The following is a 23,141-nucleotide window of genomic DNA, read 5'->3' on the forward strand; positions in this document are numbered from 1 at the left end:
CCTTCTTTCTCAGACATTGTGGAACATCTGTCGAAGCCTAACCCCACACATTTATCAGAATCCAGATTTAATTTTGTCACAAACTCTTCAGTGGATTTGGCAAAAATCATGATACTAAGTCCTTCATGCTTTTCAAAGCCTAAAAATTGTTCTTCGATTTTGTTGGCCTTTTCATCCAAGAAATGTAATCCAATATACAGCTGTTCTTTGCCAGAAATATCCACAGTTCTGTCAGCCAAAATGGTTTAAAAGTTTTTTTAACTCGTGTGACAATCTGTTCCTTGTTTGTAGCACCACATAGATCAATTATTTCATTTTGGATGATAGGTGATCAGTATGATGAGTTTTTTGGTCCAAACTCAAAATGGTCTTTTAGTTATGAATCATTTGCTTCGATGCGTAAATTGCAAATCAGTTCAGTCATTCTGTATGCCTTCATCCAGATTCTTGCCTCGGAAATAAATCATGTGTGCCAGAAAAAATGATGCAGGAAACAATTAAACAATTGAGGATAATACTTTTCTGTTTTTTCTATTAATTTTCGTAAAGTTTAGTGAAGTTGGTTATACACTGGAACACCCTTCATTTTGCAGATTCCATTATAGTCTGATGTTCCTGGGACTGTACCTGTGCTTTGCAATAATCATACACAAACTTGTACTTAGTGAAAAGAACCCCAACTACCTCTTTTCGTTCTGACTGATGATGGAAACAACACACAATATTTGAAGAAAGCACCTTTGAGTCACCATGAGTAAGCTAGTCATGATGAATATGTGCTCAGCCACTGATGATTGAATTTTTTCTTGAGGTGTTTGGCATCTGCCACAAAATCATAATTGTTCAAAGGTACCCAGACATTTTCCAAGAAATGTCCTTTCTTATCAACTGGGATAGTGCTTGCCAGGCTAATGAATTTTCCAATATCATCTTCATGATAACCGTCGTCATCAATTTAACTTTAACTGTGCTGCACATTGGTTTAAACCATAGAAGAAGACCTTGTAAGTCACAATGTTTGAACCAGAGCGTGGTTTTACTTCCATGTCCTCATTCTTATCACTGCTTCTGGTATTTTTTTTTTGTTTTAAATTCATTGCAAAAAATAAATCTAATTTGACCAAATGTTGATGTGGATGCGGACATGGCATCTTGCTGCATTGGTTTGACAAAGAAGGTTCTAACTGACATTTGTCAAAATTGAGTTTTATACGATATATGACTATATTAGTTGAGCTTAATTCAAAAATATCTTATTAGTATAACATTAAAAACTTATGGAAGAATCATCAATAGTAATTTTATCAGGCATACAGACATTTTTTAAAAACCATTTTTTTGACTCTGGGACCTCAGAACGGTTATTTCCATTTGTCCATATCATAATAATAAATTTGTCACAAGGTAATTAAATGTTTTCCTTTCTTTACTGATGAATTCAAAATAAACTAAAAATGACTTCATTTTACTGATATAAAAACCGAACAATTGCCAAAAGCAGTATTGGTAATTTGGCCAAGTTTTGAATTATTTTTAATTGTTCATCAAAAATAATGATTATTTAGAACTTAAATACAAAACTGTTTATAAAATACAGTTTTGTATTTAAATTTTTAATTTTTGTTATGTTGGAAGATCCAAAAGAATCTCTTGTGACACTCTTGTGGCATAAGACTTGCAAGCATAGAGAAAGTTAACCAAAAATTTAAGGATAACAAATTTTAAGTTGCATGCTTTTAAAGCAAGAGCTGCATTAATGTAAATTTATGGTATATACATTGCAAGTTAAATAAATGCATGTAATAAATGTCACAGTAGGCTACTTACAAAATAATGTTCTAATATCTGTATGTTAAAATAAAGTGGATGGCAGATGGCTGGCACAAAAAACAAACTTTGCAGGTATAAAAAATTGCATACATTACTTACAAACTTATGTGAAAGTAGCAACTGCACTGACTAATTAAAAATGTGTGGGCTCATATATATCTTGTAAATAGCGTCTGGAATATTCTTATTGTGTTGTGAAATGAGATGAAAGTGACGACACTATTCTAGGAAACTCTTGTTCTCCTAAGTAAGATGGCATTGGTGTGTAACAGTAGTTCATAGATCTTCTCACAGATTTCGCAAGATTCTCTATTTTGTAATTAGTTTCTTTCAAAATGTTATGAAATTTGAAAATTTTCAAAAACTTATTTATATATTTTTTGTTTTATTTAAAAAAATTCTTTTTCATTTTGGAAGGGTAGGCAGTTGCCTCCTATCAAAAATTTTATTATTTTAATGTCTTGAAATTTATTTATAAAGTTAAAGGATGAATTATCTTTTTTAGGTATTGGAGAGTTCAGAAATGTTATATGCAGTTGGTCAAGGTGCCTTGGCTGTGGAGTGTAGAGAAAATGATTTAAGCACTCTAGCACTGTTAGAATTATTGCATCATCGTCCAACAGTGGCAAAAGTTGTTGCTGAACGAAGTTTTCTAAATGCGCTTGGTGGTGGTTGTTCTGCACCAGTTGCTGTTGCTTCTTCATTGCAGAATCGTCAGTTATCATTAACTGGTGCTGTTTGGAGTTTAGATGGTAGCCAAACTATTAGTCATACATCCAGATGTCGTCTTCATACTGATTTAAATGCTGATGATGGTGAACCACCAAGGTATTTATCATTGGATTTTTTTTACTAATTTTAACTTTTTCAAGATTTCAATGTGTTTTTCTTATACACCAGTGTAGTAGAATCTAATTCAAGTGAAATGTGAAACAGTTTCAGCGTATGATTTTAATAGAAATATTTTTTCCCAAGATACTCATTATTTATTGTAACATCATCTAGCCATTATCTTATACATATTAAAAAAAGTAATCATAAACTTTTTATTATGTTTCCATGTTAACCTGCGGGCCAAAATATCTTTCTACAGGTTTTTTTTTAACCAGATCATTTATGTAAATATTTGGGGTAAAAGTTTACATTAATCACATTTTAAAGAAAAATCTTTGACAAAATCACATGTTTTGTGTGGAGGATACATACTAAAATTAAAGCCTTGAAGTCACTATTTTTTAAAGATTCTTGCTCACAGAATGAGGTATATCTTCGTAAAAGATTGTATGTATTTATAATTTTTTTCAGGTCTGACCAAACTTGTATGGCTGTGAATTATCATTAGTATAAGATTTTTTTTCAATATATTAGCTTAACTTAATAATTTTTTTTTTAAATCTCAAGCATTTCAACTACTGATGTGAAATTAAGCTTAAAAAAATTAAATTGAGATTTAAATTTACATAAAAACTATTTTAATTTTTCTGCCTAGCTTAAAAAATGTATTTACTACACATAATTTATTATTTAGTCTTTTTTAATCAACTGAAGAAAAAAACAAATTGTTATTAATTAAAAGAAAAATTTAAGGTTTTCTAAAAACAAAAAAAATCGGGATGACTTTGTTAGAAAGGAATTTTCAATCAGCAGGAAATAAATAAGCTTTTGATAGAAGTGCTGAACATTTTTCTACTTATATTGCTTATAAAAATATTTTTTCTCAAAATTTGAGTAATGTTTCATTTTTTTTCTTAGTAAAAGTTGAAGGAAATAATTTAATCTTTAATGTAAAACAAAGTTTTTTTATTAAAAGAATTAGTTATTTTTGAAGTGAATTGAATTTGCCCAAAATTTAGTTAAGAAAATTAAATGAAAAATTAATGATTTTTTTTTTTTGAGTATTGAGTTAATTCACCACTGAAATTTACATAAAATTATTTGATTAGCTAATTTAAATGTTAAAATCTATGTGTATATTTTGTGTGTCCTTAACATTTTTTTTGAGCTGCCTGACACTTTGCTGACTAGATGGGTTAATTGGCTTATATGTGGTAAGCAGTACCACAAAGTACTACATATTTGGACATATGTCCAAATTGTTTATATTGAGGTGTGAATATAAAACATGCTGATTATTTGTGAAATTAGGATTACAACAAGGAAGCATGTTTCCCATAATCATGTTACTAGTGAAGAGATTACATAAAAAACTGAAAGTAATTCAGAATCAGGGACCAGGGATATTGTGTGCAATAATGGGATGTTGTTTTTGGGATGATGTTTTTATAAAGGGAGAAAAAGAGGAAGATATTCAAAAGGAATTAGGAAAATCAAAGTGCAGATTAAAAGATATGGATGAAAATTACCAGTGAAAAAATTCAAATATTGATTTACTCTTACCTTGGTGAAAGGAGAATTAGGTTTAAAATTAATGTATTTCAACTGGAGCAAGTAAGGAAATATTTTTATTTCAGAACTTTATACTTACAGAAGCTAGGAAGGTAGAAAAAGTACTGGGAGGAAGGTTAAGAAAATCTCTAATTTTATTGATGTCACAAGCATAATTTAAGCTAGTAAATAGTAGCAAAGTGTAAAGTTGTACTTTATTGAGCTAACGTTTGTCAATTATATATTCAATGGGAATTTAGGTGCTTAAGGACAATAGAAAACTGAAATTGCAAGTCTCAGAGAGAGGCATTCCGGAGAAACGGAGAAAACAAGAAGAGATGGAATCAAAGGTACTGTTTCTCCATGCATATGTGTGGTTAGAATGTCTGTCAGAATTTGGAATCTGAATAAGCATTTGGGTGTCAATTTGAAATTGAAGTTACAATAGGTAATATTTTTAAGCAAAACAGAAATGAATTGCTGACCTCCATGGCAGAGTTGTAGCTTTGAGCTTATATAGTGAAAAAAAAAAAAAAATGATAATAAGTGTAGAGGTAAACCCAGGAAGAGGTGGAATAGTACTGTGATGAAGGAACTTAGGAGAAAAAAAACACGAAATGAAAAAATTCATAGTAGAAAAATGCCTAAAAAGTACAATAATTTTTTATTCATTAATAACAGTAACTTGAATTTTGTTCCATAAAAAAATTACAATTTGCATATAGTGAATACATTATTACCTAGACTATTACCTGAAATGGAGACATTGAAAGAGCATTTACAGAAGAAAAAATGCGATGATTTTTTAAACAAGCTCTTTTTTATATACAATCTTAAAATAAAAAAAATAGTACTGCGCAATTTTTTAGGCCTCACAAGAACATTATGTTAATATTATATGAATAAAGGTAAATATAAAAACAGAACTGGAATAATAATAGTTTTGGTTTATTTACAGAGTAAAATACAGATAATGAGTTGCTTTGTGTTTTGAGGCCGAAAAAAAAAAATATTACATGAAAAACAATTTGAACAAAAAACAGAAAATTATAAAAATTAATAAAAAACAGAAAATGTATAAAATAAGTATTTAGTGTTTTATTCCTTGAGTCTTTTGGCTGTGTGGTATTGTTCAAAGCATTGTCCAATACACAATCCAGGTTGTGGAATGCACATTTTACACATGTATAGAGAGACTGGATTATATGCAACATAAAAAGCTTGAAATATGCATGAAAAATGTCGATAATTAAGAATTATTTAACATTTTGTTACTTTTGTAAAAGTAAACAACCAGGTACTGTTCCAAATGTTCGATGGTAAGATTGCAAGTTCGATAGTAAGATAGTAAGTGCCTTTGATCACTCCAAATATTTTCATGCGTAGAAAATGATCATTCCAGATCCACTGAGGTAAATGGGCAGTATTTGAATTTGGGTGCTATGTTAGCATTTATTGTTTCTGGCAAAAGTTCACCCATCCCATTAATAAAACTATCAAATTGACACAAAGGTTCAATGCCTGGGTTATTGTTCAAAATGTTTTTCTTTAAGTTTACACGAGAATACCTCTGTCAATAAGGAGTTCGGTGGATTTTATTCATTAACGGAATAGATTCAGTTAATGCAAACCTTGAGTTTCAAGCTTTTTAATACTCACAGATATGTGAAAAGATTTAGTGCTAATCACAGCTATGTCTTTTTTATACAAGAATCGTTAAATGCTTCCTTGGACTGACAAACTGCCATAGCTTCTGCACTATCGAAGTCGTTTACTACACCTTTGATGCCCTCGAAATGTTCATTGTAAAACAATACAGCTTCAATCCACATTTTCCACTGAGTTGGGAGGTAAAGGGACGTTTGACAGTTTTCCTTTATAAGCCTTATTGCGAGCAGGTGCCTTAAGAAACATTTTCTTTGTAGATGAAATCATTTTATTTACATTTCCAAACATGGATCGTACTTCTTCAGCAAGTTGATGTACTCCGTGAGCAAAGCAACATCACATGAATCAAATTGGGTTGAAATACTTGGAGGGCTTTGGCTGCGTTGATCATATAGGGAGCAGCATATAAGAGAAATATAAACACTCTTTCATCTGCAGAAGATTCGGGAAGTATATTTTTAATACTTTCATTTACAAATCTAGTGATCGTATAATGGTTTATATTTTCATGGTCTTTGCATGCTACCAAATAGGAAGAAGGCTCTAGTTTTAATGCACCAACAATTAAATTTGCAATGTAACAGCCACAACTGCTGGTAGTTTGTCAGCTGAAATCCAAATAATGCTACCCTTGAGTTAGAAACCTCTAGTCTCTTTTCATGAACAGAGGTTTGCATTGTATAAAGTCTTTTTCAGTGGTATTTTTGAGCTGGTGGTCAAGTGTGTACCTTCCCCAGTTTCACAATCTTGCTGTTTGAGAACTGTTACAACAGTTTTGTGCCCTTACTGTTAAGAAGATTCAAACCCTTTTCACAGGGATTCAGAGGATTTGGCGCACGATTTGTTTAAGCACCCGTTTCATTGCGGCAAAAAGAGTGGCAACAACTCCTGGTTGCAAGACCCTGTTATGAGCAAAGGGGCCTTTACCCTTAGTCCTGCTCATGCTCTTTTAGAGCAGGGGCTGTAATCTGTAACTTTATGTTGATCTTTAATTTCAAACATTTGATCCAGTAGTGGCGAAGAGGGGCAAAGAGTGACAGGAGAATACAGAAGGTCTCCAGTTGCCCATGGCTTGCTGCAGGTAGTTGTCACGCTTGTGCCCAATATCTCTAAATAGAAGGAATACAGTGAACATTTTCTTCATATTCTGTTAAGTCAGGGCATCTCCGACCATGACATGTTAGTGAGGTAAGTAAGAAGCCTAGCCAAAGGGGGGGACAGAGCTTTATCCTTTGACCTCCTCAAACACTGGTCCTGACAATGATAGTTCAGAAGTAGATATAAGGGTGATCACCTGGGAGGGTATGAACCCACTTATTGAAGAGTTTTTGTAAGCCTGGCAGCTGCTGCTTTGGTCTGTGATGTTTTGGCAGAACTGGGTGGCTTGTCTTCCTATTTAGCAAACCCCAAGTGTGGTAGTGGTGCTACCAAGAAGATATTATTGCCTCAACTCGAATTCTTCCGAGTGGCTTTCACAGCTCTCGTCGAGGGTTTTGAAAATCTTGCCTCACAGCCTAAAGAAATAACTGTAGCTCAGAAACCGACCCCGATGCAACCACATAGGTATGCTGAGGTGGTCAGGGGCAGACATGGAATCAGCCCTTACTCTAAGAAACCTGAGGTTGCATTTGTTAATAGGGTGGAGGGCTCAACTGTGTCAAGCAGTCAGCTGAAGAAAGACCTCCAGGTTGCCCTTCGGGGTGACCAGAAAAGTCCTAAAATCAGGAACATTAAAGAGACCGGCAAGGGATTAGTTGTGGTGGCGGATGATACAGAGACCATTCAGGCAATTGGAGATTCCATGGCGGTTAAACAATTGAATGTGAAAATAGACCTGAAGAGAATGCGTAGGCCCCGATAGTCTATGATATTGACCGTAACCTGACTGACGAAGATGTCTTGTCATTATTAGGGAACAGAACACACTGATTTGGATGAAGCCACCTTCCGGCAGGACTGCAGGTTGTTCTTTAAGACGGGTAGGTGTGATACCCAGATATACCACAGAAACTTTGAGGTAAGTTCTGGTCTCTTTCAAAAATTTATGTCTGCAGGCAGACTATTTATCGATTTAGGGTCCTGCTGAGTAAAAGAGTACGTGGATGTCCAAAGATATTGCAACTGCTGCAGATATGGTCACAGGGCTAAATTTTGTAAGTTTGCCTTGGTGTGTGCCCATTGTGGTGAGGAGGGCCATAAGCATGACAATTGTTCACATAGGTCCGAGGCTTCGGCCTGTGCTAACTGTAAGATGTTGCACAAGAATCATGAGCATCCAGTTGTTAGTAGGGAGTGTGGCTGTTATGTAAGAGCCGTTGCGCTGAACTTTAATTCCTTAGATAGTTAGGTTCGGTCAAATAAATACCCAGGGTGCTTATTTAGTCCAGGTTGAGTTAGGTGAGATTGTAGAGAGACAGAGCCTCAATGTGGTCTTTCTGCAGCACCCATATGTAATTAGGGGTGATCTGCCAGGCTTTCAGAGCTGGAAAAAGTTTTATGTAGGTTGTACCTGTATGTCTGCCATTCTATGCAGGAAGTCACTTGATAGTGTCTTTGTATAGCAGGTTTCTGACGTGCATCATGTTGTGATCAGACTTGCCATTCACGGACAAATTTACAGTTGTTAGTTCATATTTCCAATACAGGGATTCCACTGAGGAACACCTAGCGAGATGGGATAGGATCCTTTGTATTGTGGGTAGTGGTCCAATCCTTATTGGTGCCGATGTGAATGCAAAGTCACTTTTCTGGCACAGTGTTATCACTGATCATGGCGGTGGCCTAATTGACAGTTTCACTCGCGCAGCATAATTTTGAGATGTTTAATGTTGCAGACAAGTTGGCCTCTTATGTCGGTACAGTTAATGGATGAAGGCCCTTTTCTGGTACAAATACTGACATCACCACTGGTAGGGAGATCCCTGGCAGGGTCCTTGACTGGTCTGTGGTCAACGACTATTCTAGCGATCATCAGTTGATACTTTTTGAAATAGAAGAAGAGCTGCACGATAGCCATGAGGGACACTTTCATGTTTGCCAGGGATGCTTTCTGCTTAGGAGGGTGGACTGGCCGAAATTCTCCTCTTTGTTGGAGTCGAGACTGAAAATTTTTTTTCGAGATCTTGATGGCTTGCCATTAGATGCCCTGGCAGAAAATTTCACTTTTGCAGTGGTGGCTGATGCCATCATTCCTAGAGGCACTGGCTGGGAATGTATATCTAGTTGGGGGTCTTGAAATCTGACAGCAATGAAGCAGTCTGTGAACTGACTCAGAAGGGCTGCCCAATGAGAGGGTGATACCGATTGGCGTGCGGCCCTAACTGCAGATTACCGCAGAGCGAGGGCTAGGTACTTTTATAGCATTAGGTCCTCCAAGTGTAATTCCTGGTGCTCCTTCGTTCAGGAGCAAGGTTTGAGAAGGTCCTATATATGCATATTAATGTTAGATTGGCCACTGATCATTTGCTAATGGACAACCGGTATGGTTTCTGTCTGGACAAGAGCACTAAGGATGCCATACTAAAGGTGATGGATGTAGCTTCCTGTAGTCCATGTAAATATGTATTAGGGATTTTTCTGAACATATCCGGGGCATTTAACAACTTATGGTGGTCCTCTGCCCTGTTGAAATGAACTAGAAGTGCTCTCAAGTTATTTCAGCCATCGGACCGTCTCCCTGCATGATGGCAGCTCAGAGGTTCGCAAGACCTTAACTAAAGGATGTCCTCAGGGCAGTGTTCTGAGTCCCCTTCTTTGGATCATAGAATTCAATTTTGCGTTTAAGGTTGTCGTGTCGTCGCTTATGCTGACGATATGCTGCTACTGATTGAAGGGGATTTGTGTAACGAGGTAGAGTTCCGAGCTGCTCGTGCTTGTGAGGCACTCGGACTGCGGAGTCTCCAACATAAAGAGACAAGAGTCGCTCAGAGAAAGCCATAATGATGTTGCTTAAGGGCCGATTGGCTGCTACCCGATGAATCTGAGTCCGGATGGCTGGTCTCCCCATTCAGTACATTACAACTCAAAAATGCCTGGGTGTTATCCTTGATGAGAATTTTCGGTTCAAGGAACATCTACAGTATGTAGCAAAAAAGGCCGCTGATGCTTTTTATGGTATCCGTACAGTTATTCATCCCAATTGGGGGTTGAATTGCCATATCATGCGAATCCTTTACAAAGGTGTCAGCGAAACTATTATGCTGCATGCTGCGCCTGTCTGGGCTCACCGCATGGCTTTTAGATATTTTATCCTTGAGTTCAATGCATATTTCTTCCAGAACATGTAGTTAGATTGTTTGTATGTAATTTTTACGCAGTGTTGATTCATGTGGTATATTTTGATTCAAGAAATAATTTCACAGAAAATCTTTGAAGTTAGGATTTGTAAGTTTGTAAAGAGGAATATTACTTGTAAGCAGCTTCATATAAGTCGATGTGCTAAAGTGGTTTTTTTTGTTTACCTTTGGAAGTGAATTCATTGCTACTTGCTGCTGCTATAAGTTGTTGTTGTGGGCCTTTCTTTTGCAATCCTGGGATATGAAGACTTGTCTTGACATGTTGGTCTGTTTGAAATTTTTTTGTACACAAAATATTTTTCTTGCAAACTCAACAATATAAATTATTTCCATAGTATGTAAATGTTCCAGGATAGTCAGCTATTCATGAAGAGACTCTTTTTTTTCAGCAGGCATGGGACACATTAAACTTAAACTTTGCCGAAATAAATAAAAAACTTAACTGATCGTGTCAACAATGACATGCGTAATTTAATTGCCCAGTGAGATTGCTGCAGTAGGCATGTGCAATGCAAGAACTGTCCTTGTCTCGTATGAGTCTGTGTTTTACTTGACCTATAATAATATCCTACCAAAACAATTGATGCGCAGCTGCTAAGTGCACTCTAAGAGCTGTGCAGCTAATAAGCTTGGCCGACTACAATGCACAATTTCATTTATAACTAGGTACCCTACTGAAAAATATTGTAAATTTAGTGAAAATATGCATTATCACTAGATTTTAAGAAAATATGCAGTAACTGTTGAGAATGGTGTTAGTATGCAAGTACATATAATCCGGTCTCTACACATATATTTGGTATGTTTCCTTGCTCCATTAACGCTTCTGTCACTGCATACAAAACAATCCTTCATTTTACCAGGTCCTATCGACCAAAGAATTGAACATGAAATGTACTCTATTATAATTTTAAACCAAAACAAAAATCATTTCAATATTGAAAAATTAACATCTGGAAGCAAAATAAATTATTAAATTTTAAATAAAAATTCGCTCAATTTATTTTTTCAAAACTTTCTGAATAATGAATTTTTGTTTAAGATTTTTAACATTAATTTGTAAAGTAGGTCTTTTATTCTAATTCAGAACAGTATACTTAGATTTGGTGATGTCAATTGTGTAAATTTGAAGGATGATGAACTCGCCCATCAGGGTTTCATCCTGAAATATGTTTTGTTGTACTCCTATTTTACTTTTACAATCCCCAACAAGAACATTCTTAATTTTAAATTTTTTAAATTTGATTCCCAGTTGACACTTTTACCACCATCACACCACTTACATAAACTTGTACTCAATATACACTTTCTTTCTAAAAATAACAAAAATATGATTCCCCCCTTACCTTTCAGATTATCTAAACTGTTAAAGTACTTTCTTTAACCTAACATTACTTCTTTCATTGCTCTACCATATGGGGATTGTTTGATTGCTGGCTTCCAACATATTAATTTTGAAGTTATGTTTTATTGTCCTGAAAAATATTTGAGATTGATAGGAAGTATCAAATGATTTAATGTAATTAAAAAAAAAATTACCCTGTTTAACTCCAAACCAGCGATACAGAACACTTTGAGAACTATTTACATGAATATTATTTCAACATCATCTTCAAGCCATAGTCTCATCTATCCCTTCAGCTTTTCTATCGGTGCTTGTTGCATCATATTGTAATATCAGCCTCAGTTCTGTAATAGCATTAGCACCTCTATTTCTCTTTAATCTTTGATATGATAAATAACAGCATGAACCATTAGGAATTCAAATTTTTAATTAATTCTTAAGCCTGAAAAAATTATTTCCAGTGTTTTCTTGTCTTGAGGAATCTTGATTTATGATAAATCTAATTCCTTAAATTCAAATTTTGCAGTTTAAACTTTAAATTTGTTATTAGGGAATTGGAAAATATAGGTTCTTTGTCTTTGTCAAAGGTATACTCTGTTGATCCATGGTTCATTCATATAATAAGCCCAAGAAGAATATTTTTTTATCCTTCTTGGGCTTATTACATATGATGATTCTCGACTCACTTCATACTCCAAATCTTTAAAAACAAATTGTGCATCAGCAAATAATCCTTCTGTTTGACAACCCTTATCGCCTCTTTTCATCAGTTCTATAATCAGACTCTGCACTTGTGGCTAAAACAGCCACCTTCTCATTCAAAAGACATGTCAATTGCATTGGTATAAAGACATCCTTTTGTTTACTTTGAATTTTATCAATCTTGCTAAATCAACTGGCCATAATTATATCAATCTGACCCCTTAACTTCTTGTAAATTTTCAGAACTAATTATGTCGCTTTGGATTTCATGAAGTAAAAATAGTCTTTGATATGCTTAGACATGCATATATTTCAGCCATCTCTACCTTGCTTAAAGGATAGTGGGAGATATTATGTTATATTTTCATTTTTTTTGGGACTGATTATTTTACTTTCCAGATTGCATAACAAAATTATTTTATTTAATTAAAAAAGTAGATACTTATCAATATTCTGTGTATTATTTTTATACAGTTTTATTTAATTTGCTCTGTGTATTGTGGTGTTGCATGGCAGGATGCTCAGAATTTTGTCAGTAATTTTTAACCAACTTTCAGATGAGATGTAATTTTGCAAACATGCTTATCAATGACAGTGCATTGTGATAACAAAAAATTTGATAAAAAGATTTATTTTCATAGAAAATTTGTTTGCAAATAACGGAAATTCAAGCAACTGTACATGAAACATGTGTATGAAAGACTTTGGTCAGCAGTGCTTTCTGCTACGCAAGAAAATGAGTAGCCTATAATGTGAATATGGGTTGTATATGGACAATTGTCAACTAGTGTCAGTGAATCACTTCTCTTAGATTTATGCACAGATATGTTTGAGTCTGTTATTCATTTTGCTACATCATTATATTTCAAAAGAAATCCATCTATGATTGAATATAATTGTGTAGAGCTATGTAATCATTTATATATGTTTAAAAGTGATAAATTAACACATTTATCCGAGATTGTGTCTGAGAAGTTTCATAATATACTGTTTAATTATGACAAATTTTTTTTTAGTTTGAGAGTAAAAAGTATAAAATAAAAAAACAAAAAATTAAAGATATGCTTTTATTTATTTAACTAATGAAAAAATTACCACAAAAATACAGAGATTTCACTATTTGGAAATTATTAAATTAAAGTAAAAATTGTTCGGAAAAATTTTCCTATAGAGATATGTAAAATATATCTTTAAATTTTAAAGATGCACTAAAAAAAAAAAATAATTTCTCTTTCATATTAAATAAATAATAAATATTTGTAATAAACACTGATTAAATTCAAATAACATTTTATATTGATAATGATCAATCTATTTTTTATTCATGGTAGTGAATGTACTTTTACGTGAATATCTATTTATTACATCTCTCAGCTACACTTAATTTTAATAGTGTATATTGAATTCCTTTACATCTTATAATAAAAATGTAGGTCCCTTCATTGTATTACAGTAGCAAATTATCAATGAAATGATATTATAAATATAATATAAACAATGAAGGGTGCCGTGTGCTTTTATTATTTGTAATATAAAATATACAGGAATTTTATTAATAAATTCATTCAATACGCATTGCTATAATTAAATGTAGCTCAGAGATGTAATAAATAAATGTTCAAGTAAAAGTACGTTCATTACCGTGAACAGAAAACAGATTTATTGAGTACCATTATCAATGCAAAATGTTATTTGAATTTAATCAGTTTATTATAAACATTTTTACTTGATTTAATATGAAAGTGAAATTATTTTTCTATTTTTATTTCATCTTTAAATATATTTGTATTGGAAAATTTTTCTAAACAATTTATACCTCTATAAAATAGTGAAATTTCAGTACTTTTTTCATTAGTTAAATAAAAAGCACATTTAAAAAACTTTTTGATTTAAAAAAAAAGTATTTTATTTAAACCCTCTGGATTTTTCTTAAACAAAAGCTTACTGCTGCAATTTATGGATTTTTTAAAATTATTGTTTTCTGTATTAAGTCTATAAAATATAATTCTGATGAAAGTTTTTTTTTTGTTTTAGTAAATGTCCGTACAGGGAACCTCGATTATTCTGTGGCGTATCGCCTGGAGGTGTAAGCCCAAGAGATTTATTTGTAGCAGAAAAACTTGGTGCTGATTTAGCAAGCATGCTTATACAACAGGGTGCTTTAGATATAATGAGTTCAGCAAAGAAAACAATACATAGTACTGCCAGTTAATAAAAATCAATGCTATATAATTTTTATAATAGTATATAGTGATTTATGAATGTTATGAATATATATATATATATATATATATATATATATTGGATAGTGGTCATATGCATATATATATATATATATATATATATGTATGCATATGTGTAAGCATAAAAAAGAAAAACCATCTTTCATATTTTTTGTTGCCATAAATTTTTGACGAGGCAATATTTTGAATCTTTTATAACATTAATTTTAGTGAATAATTTTTTAAACTTTTATGATCCTATATTTTTTACTGACATAGTCAGTTTACAAGAATTTGGTGATAGTATATAAAAGGTTTTTTTAAATTAAAAAATGTTTCTATTTTAGGGCTATTTTAAGGTAAATATTATTTGTTACATCTACTACTGTTATTTATTAAAAAAAAGTAGAAAATAATTCAGAGTAACTATTCATGTCTATAATCTGTTCTATTCAACTTTTACCTATATGGTGATTTATTTACAAAAAAAAATTAGGTTATGTTTGTAGGTTCTAGTATATTTTTTGTTATTCATTTAAAATGCAGCTTTCTTCTAGTTTTTATTTAATTTCTGAAAAGTAATATTTAATATTGTTATTTGTAAACATTTAATATATCATTGAGTCTTATTTATTAAAACATTTTTTCAACTGATAAAAATGTCATTTATCATGTCTTCAATATGATAAACATTAATTAATTACATGTTGAAAATTGTGTGCGTTTACATGTTTGCTACGCTGCAGTCTCTTGAAAATTCTTTTTAAGAAAATTTCAAAATATTGTACATCCTGTTTTTTGTAATCAAACAACAATCAAAACAACAAGAAAATTTCAAAATATTGTACATCCTGTTTTTTGTAATCAAACAACAATCAAGAATTAGTGTATTATGTAAGTGAAACGTAATGATTGAACAACAGTCATATTATATATATATATATATATATATGACTGCTCAAGCACAGACCCCCCCAAGTGTTGATAAAAGATAAGCCATCCTGGTCCTAAAAATTTTACATAAAAATTACTTACAATTTTTTTTTTTTTTTTTTTTTTTTTAGATGAAAAAGGCACAAATGCTTACTGTTCTCTTTCTTAGTGTGTTAATTACTTTTCAGTCCATTAAAAATTGAAATGCTCTTTTTGTGGATAGTGGTCAATGAAAATATTAATGGAAGTATTTTTTTAATTTGTTATTTTTGCTTACATCTGAGTCATGATGTCATTAATGTATTTTAAACTTTAAACTTAAAGTCAAATGTTATTCTTTTTAAACGATTTGTTATACCATCATTTAATTATCAGGTTTTTAAACCTAGTTTTACAATTGTATACAATAATTAGCTGATATGTGATAGTACGAGTTTAAATTTTTAAAACATTTTAGGTCTGCTTACAAGCAGAACAAATACGTCCAGTTACTATTAGTGCATAATACACACACATTTTTTAAATGTAAGAATATTTTTTAACTATGAATAATTTAATGTTACAGATATCAGTCCGGTAAAAATATTATGATTTTCCAATTAGCAGGATGAATCTTATGGAAAAAAGTTGATAAGATGTTAAGAAATAAGTATTAATTTTTGAGTTATTGGAACTGTACTGTTATTTAACATTACTGATATTAAAATATTTTGCATTTTTTAACTGAAAGTTATTCTTATTTTTTTTAGGGGGGGACATGTTAACATGTTATGTTACAATTGTCTGTACAGAAACAGATTACGCTTGATAAATCTTAAAAGTATTGGATTGTCTTATACTTGTGAGATGGAATGTCTAATTATAAAAAAAATTTAATTTTTTTAGATGTTCATAAGAAAGTATGTTATTAGCATATTAAAACACATTCCAGGTTTTGGCAATCCTAATCCTTTTTTTTTTTATTAGTTAAAATAACTTTTATTTTTACTAGTGAAAAATTAAAATCAGGATCAATTCAATAAATAAAGTTAGTCTTGCATAATCACTGTCACAAAATAGTTAATATTTGTTTTTTACTTTAAATACTTGTAAGTTTATAATTGTTTACTTATAATTTGGTTAGGAATTCAAGATCAACAGTCTGCATTTTGATTTAATTTTAAGCTCTTAACTGCCATTATTAAATAGCATATTTAACTTCCTGTAAGTACCATTGTAACAAAACTTGCTTTAGTTAATTCAATGTTAAAAATCATTGTTAATATGAATTTACACTAGATAAAAGTATTTGTATAATAATAAAAAATATGTGCAAGTATACTACATATTGCATTTACACTTATATACAAATTGATAAGCGATTTCTATTGTAATCAGTTCAGTGATACTACTTAAAAAAAAATATTTTGTTTAGCGATAATTGTTTGTTTTGTGATGAGGTGTGTTACTATATTTATCAAACTGAGGTGGTATTAGTAAAGTCTTGATAAAAAATGATTGAGGTGGCAAGAATATCTAAGAATAAGAGAAATGCATGGTGCATATACCATATTTATAAACTAACTTTAGATGCTTAAGGATTAAAAAATTATTTTATGTGAGCTATAAATTTGAGAATTTTCTTATTAAATTTGCTCGCTTAATCAAAAAAAAAAAACAAAACATAATTTTATGACATGCCATATCAGTAACTTACATACAGACTGTAAAATGGATTCAACTGAGCAGTTGAATCCTAAAGCAAGTTCAGTAAAGATGTTTCTTATTTTTTCAATCTTATACTCCAACTTTATATCCCCAATATTGCAAGTTCTTTTTTTATCTATTTTATAATCTTTCTTTAGACCAGTTAAATGAATTAGAAAAAAAATTGTTGCACTGAATATACTTCAAAAACCCCTTCTAGATAAATCTAAAAGCGAAACCTAAATTAGATTTAAATTTTGTATTAGCTACACCAAAACAAAAGATATCACCTCATTCAGACAAGCCAATGCATTTACCATTTTTTGCTCAAACAAAATATAAGTGGAAATTACACAACTCAAATTATATAATTTTTTTTTATTGATTGTCCTATTTGGCTTTAACTTCATATAAATTTTCTTTATTGATTGTCCTATTTGGCTTTAACTTCATATAAATTTTCATAAATGTAAGCCTACATAAATTTACCTCTAAAAGAAATGTAAAACATTATAATTTAGTTTAGCAGTATTTGAACATGTGAAAAAAAATTATATATTTATATTCATATATTATACTTTTATAAATTTGCATTTTAATAAGAAATTTATTATGAAACCACAGCAAAAAATTTAAACTAGGACTATAAGACTGTACTTTATACTAATTTAAAAAAAAAATCAATTTTCTAATTCACATTTGAAGGAAACAATAGTCTTCCTTGATTTTTCTTTATATTATTAAGTAGCATGATGTTTTCATGTTTAGAATATTTTTCTTATAAACATTATATTATTTCCTTATAATTAATTAGAATGTAGATTTTGTTTTATTAGATGTTACCAATGAAATATATATATATATATATATATAAAGTTACCTTCCATTCATACAAGATAATTATGTATGAAGTTAGAACAATCCAAAAATATTGAGATAGTGATAGAGCAGCTTTGAAATGCTAGGTGTTTAAAAGTTGTGTTTCAATTTTTACTGGTTACCTTTTCTATACATAACCCACTGCAGTCAGTTTTCATTTTGACAAGTATTTGACATTTTAAGCAGGCTATAGGTACTGCCTTTCATTTGTTGCTATTAAGTTTTCTTAGACAAGATTATTGTATCTCAGATTCCAAAATAAAATGCTTATCATAAATTTTATACTTAATTTTTTTTTTTCAAAAAGCAGTAAATTAACCTACTAATTAAATGTGATAATTTGTTAAACCTGAAAGTGCTTTTGTAAATCTATGTATAAGATTTTAAAAATCAAATTTGATAAATTAATTCTGATGTGGTAAAATTAATAACAAGTAAATATAACAGCTTTAGTTCAAAGATGTCAATTCATTTATTGGCACTTAAATTTACACCTTTTTATTAGGAGTGCAGGATCGAAATGAATAACAGATTAGCTTAAATAGATTTTTAATGTTTAACATTTAGAAACTGCTTGTAAATGTTTACAATTTTTAATCAACAATAATTCTGTACAGCTTAAAAAAATTAACATCATATATAAACATTAAAGGCATACAAATTTGCACTTTAAAAAATACCTATGCCTTATGAAAATTAATCTCCTCTCGTAGATTTAATCTTCAGCAATATCCTTACCTTTGTATTCATATTTTACTGTGACGTCTCATGTTATTATCTAAAGAACAAAACTTTGAATAAAGTGTATTTATTGCATAATTATAACTGTTATTGTATAACAGTCTATTGTGATAGTGTATATAAAAAAAAGAAGTTAATGATTATTAAAATAGATATTTTATTGTTTTAGTTGGTTATGGATAATTTAATTAAATAAAAACTCTACAGCTGGTATATATAATTTTATTTCATTAATTTATTTTCATGTGTGCAGGTGTCAACAAACACACAATCCACAATATTTAGCTGCACAATATCAAAAAAGCACCATAATAAACCTGATACATGAACATTGAAAAGTGTAGCTGTAGAAAATTGAAAGAAACTATAAAAAAAAAACTATTACCTTAACACCTCTTCAAAATAAATATTTAGATGATTTTCTTCTACTTTCACAAAAACCATAAAATTCTGACTTTTTGATGATTACTACAATAATTAATGTGATTTGTTTTAAAGAATTCATAACACCTTACATCAAATGTTATATTCACAGTAGGCCTGTATATACAATTTAGCAGTAGCAACCCAAAGAAGATTTTTTTTTTGTATAAATTACTTAAAAAGACTACATTGCTTTTTTAAGTAAATTAAGCATTTTTATTAGTTTTAATATATTATGATCACAAATAACAGATCAAATACATGTAATATACCTTGAGCACATAATACAAATAAATACACTAAATATAATTCAAAGGCAGTATTTTAATTAACAAATAAGTTGTTATTAACAAACAAATAAGTTTAATTAACAATTTATTAACAGTGTCAAAAAAATCTTATGATTGAATGATATGATTTTTTATACACCTTTTTACAATATATTTTTTATTTATTAAAAAAAAAAAATTTTTTTTTCTTTTTTAAAATCAAAATATAAAAAACCAAAATAATTAATAAAAAAATGTTCTTTCTTTCTGAACTGTAAAATAATTTTTTCAAGTTTATCCTAAGACTAAAATAACTTTAATCCTAATAAAAATATTCTACAACTATTGACAAAAAGTCTTATTCCACATCTTCTTCGGCCATTTCTTTCTGGTTCTGCTTATCTATCCTCTGAAAAAAAAAAATAATATTTTACAATTTCAGATAGAACAAAAACAATTAAGACAGCATAGGCACATCATATCAATCACTTATTTTTTTCACTGAAGTATTGCAACAGCAGTATTGAACTGAATTAATTTAACTTACAAGGGTTGTTCAATAACTAAAGAGACGAGTGACAACAATGGAAAAACTATTTATTTAATCGGACAATTTAACTGGACAGTTTGATGTTCAACTTGGCACTACTGATGAAAAAAATGTAGCTGTTCAAAAAGAATTTCTACTATTATAACCTCTTCAAAATATTGGCTCTGTTTGAAACATATTTTGTAGAAGTACTGCATGCTATAATAAAATGTTATTTTCTGAAAGTATAAACCTGGCTGAGATTCACTTGTGATGTTAAAACAGTATGGTTGGTGGTAAAAAGGGTATATTATCCACACAATTTTTATAATTGGATTGAACAGTTTACATTGGGTAGAACAGTTTCATACACTTTTATTGTAGCAAAACACTAGATGAAGTTCTGATACTTTGCACAATCTGATAATGCATGCAGATAAGATACAGAAGCATGAACACATTTGAGAAAATGCTGAAATCTGATGAGCAAATGTCCATTTCATTATCCACAATAAGGTGAATTAACACAAACATGTTCAAGGTGATTCCAACGCTGGTTTTTAGTGAAGGTTTTAGATCATATAATTTGTGATGAAACTTTGATTCATCATTTCAAGCCAGAATTCAAATGTCAGTGTGGGATACGAAGTGAGATACGATCCTCAAATTCTTTAAAAGAGACAGTTACACCATTGCTGAAATATTAGTTTTTATTAATATCACATATTTATACAATTATTAATTCAACAATCTTACATGAATTAGGATAGAGTAAAAGTCCTTTAATTACTCATATTACTAGTTCAGTATTATTCGTATCTTCTTGAGTTGATTAACAAAAGTTTTAAATTTCTGGTGTGTTGTATATATAAAAGTTAATAATAATTAAACTATTCTGTTTAGTGAACTCTTGTACACTGGTTACAAATGTTAATTTTGACCTTATGGTGTAAAATATTTCGTTTTTATTATTGGATTATTTGGTGAACAATAAAAAATGAAAAAGAAGCAATCACACAGGAAAAAGAAAGATAACATGAAGAAATATATTTAAAAAAAACTGACACAAAGATGAATATGAAGAGGAAGAAAATGTTAAGAACAAGGGAAGAATAAAAAGATTAAGAGGATGATGAGTACAAAGAAAGAAAATTTGAAAACTAGAGAACATGTACAAAAATTATGATCAGAAGAATTACATCAAACCAAAGAGTGATTAAATGATGAGTAATGAACTAAAAGATAAAATTTTTTGCAATTTATTAAAGATCGGGCATGTATGCCTCAGTGTATATGTTGTTCTTGTAAGGGTCTATTTTTCAGTCACTCTGTAGTTAACTTTAATATAGATAAAATTAAACTAGAAAATCCACAAATAATATGATTCTAAATTATAATTTTCAATTGATATTAGATAATCAGATGTTTCACCAAATTATTACACATATACGAGGTCTGTAAATAAAGTAAAGAGATCAGTTTTTTTTGGCAATGAAAGTGGCAACGCTGTAGAGTTACTAGTAAACATAGGGTTATATGAAAAGCTGGTTTATATTAATATTAGGTATTAATATTTTTAGTCTATTGTTGCCATGTGAGACGTAAATAAACTTTTTGTGAAAACAAGTTTCTGTTGCGTTACAAAAATGAGTGATACTAATTATTAGCAACATTGTGCAATCAAGTTTTGTGTTTAACTTGGTGAGAATGCTACTGAAACTTTTTCAAAATTGAAAAGGGCGTATGGAGATGACGCTCTGTCATGAACCCAAGTTTTTAGGTGGTTTAAAGCATTTTCAGATGGCCAGGAATCAGTTGTGGATGATCCACACTCTGGAAGACCATTAACGTCAGAAAGTGATGACAATGTTGAGTGAATCAGAGTCCTTGATACAGTATGACCAGCGATTAACTATCAGAATTATTGCACAAAAATTGAATTTGAACCATACCACAGTCCATAAAATTTTCACAAATGAATTTGACATGAAAAAAGTTTGTGCAAAATTGATCCCAAAAAACCTCACTGTTGGAACAGAAAAACAAGAGGATGTAAGTCTGCCGCGGCGATCTTCTAGGGCGAATTGAAACTGATCCTGATTTTCTGAAAAAAGTTATTCCTGGTGATGAATCTTATATATTTGGGTACAACCCAGAAACAAAATGTCAGAGGAGCACACTTCAAACTCACCACGTCCCAAAAAAGCAAAAATGAGCAAATCAAAAAACAAAACCATGCTAAATTGTATCTTCAATAGTAATAGCATTGTCCATAAGAAGTTTTTGCCTACATGGCAGAATGTAAATCAATATGTTTACCGATAAATTCTTGAAAGACTGTGAAAAAGAGTTGCCCATATGAGACCAGCCGTCAAAGACAACTGTATGCCATCATGGTAACCTTGTCATACTGCACTCTCTATTAATGAATTTTTGGCAAAGAAAAACATTCCTGTAGTTCCTCAACCTCCTTATTCACCTGACTTGAGTCCCTGTGACTTTTTCCTGTTCCTGACTTTAAAAAACACCTCAAAAGACACCATTTTGGAACAGTAACCGACCATCTGAAGGATATTCCGTTTTCTGAGTTCCAACAAAGCTATGAACAGTGGGAAAACCATTTGAAGCATTGCATGGCTTCCCAAGGGAACTATTTTGAAGGTGATACAGTCCATGTATAATTGGATTGTAAATAAAAAAGATTTTCTAAACCAGTCTCACTCATTATTTTACAGACCTTTGACACATGTAATAATGCCTATTATTACACATTTGTATATCCATAGAATTTTATTTCACTAATAATTTCTGATTTTTTAATTGTAATTATTGAAAAACTTTTTTTACAATCATGGGTTAATAATTAATTATTAAATCAATATATTTAAATTTAAAAAAAAGTTGAAAAAATAAATTAAAACAATAGTTAAAAAAGGAGATGAAGTAAGATTCGAACTGATGTACCTACCCTTGTAAGATCCAAATATTTCATTAGTTAAATTTTTTTGGCTATAACTCTGGAACCAATGATAATAAGTACCATAAGTCACGATGCATTGTTGAAAAGCTTTCAATGAAGGCTTACTACTGCAGTTAAGAAAGTCCAAAACCAAGTTTTTGGGGATTTTAGGTTTTTGTTTGGATACTTTTGGTTCAGTCGATTGCAATCAAAATGGGAGGTGCACAACTAGATGTTACAACAGTCCTAAATCCAAAATTTCAACATCCTACAGC

General features: G+C 30.7%; 2 protein-coding genes across 3 annotated transcripts in view; one reads left to right on the plus strand and one right to left on the minus strand.

The window, feature by feature from the left end:
- The window catches only part of Hmbs (porphobilinogen deaminase-like protein l(3)02640), a 56,284-nt gene extending 37,385 nt beyond the window's left edge, over nt 1-18,899 (plus strand). For both annotated transcript variants that reach the window (XM_075357024.1, XM_075357022.1), the window contains 2 exons: nt 2,336-2,658; nt 14,260-18,899. In XM_075357024.1, the coding sequence (XP_075213139.1) occupies nt 2,336-2,658; nt 14,260-14,437 (501 nt within the window). In that variant the 3' untranslated portion in view covers nt 14,438-18,899. The remainder of the gene's footprint in view (nt 1-2,335; nt 2,659-14,259) is intronic.
- The window catches only part of LOC142319575 (mitochondrial import receptor subunit TOM20 homolog), a 39,992-nt gene continuing 35,745 nt past the window's right edge, over nt 18,895-23,141 (minus strand). The window contains exon 4 of the mRNA XM_075357025.1: nt 18,895-19,787. Coding sequence (XP_075213140.1) covers nt 19,737-19,787 — 51 coding nt within the window. The 3' untranslated portion in view covers nt 18,895-19,736. The remainder of the gene's footprint in view (nt 19,788-23,141) is intronic.

The sequence above is a fragment of the Lycorma delicatula genome, chromosome 2 (genome assembly GCF_047948215.1).
Source record: "Lycorma delicatula isolate Av1 chromosome 2, ASM4794821v1, whole genome shotgun sequence".
Lineage (NCBI taxonomy): Eukaryota > Metazoa > Arthropoda > Insecta > Hemiptera > Fulgoridae > Lycorma > Lycorma delicatula.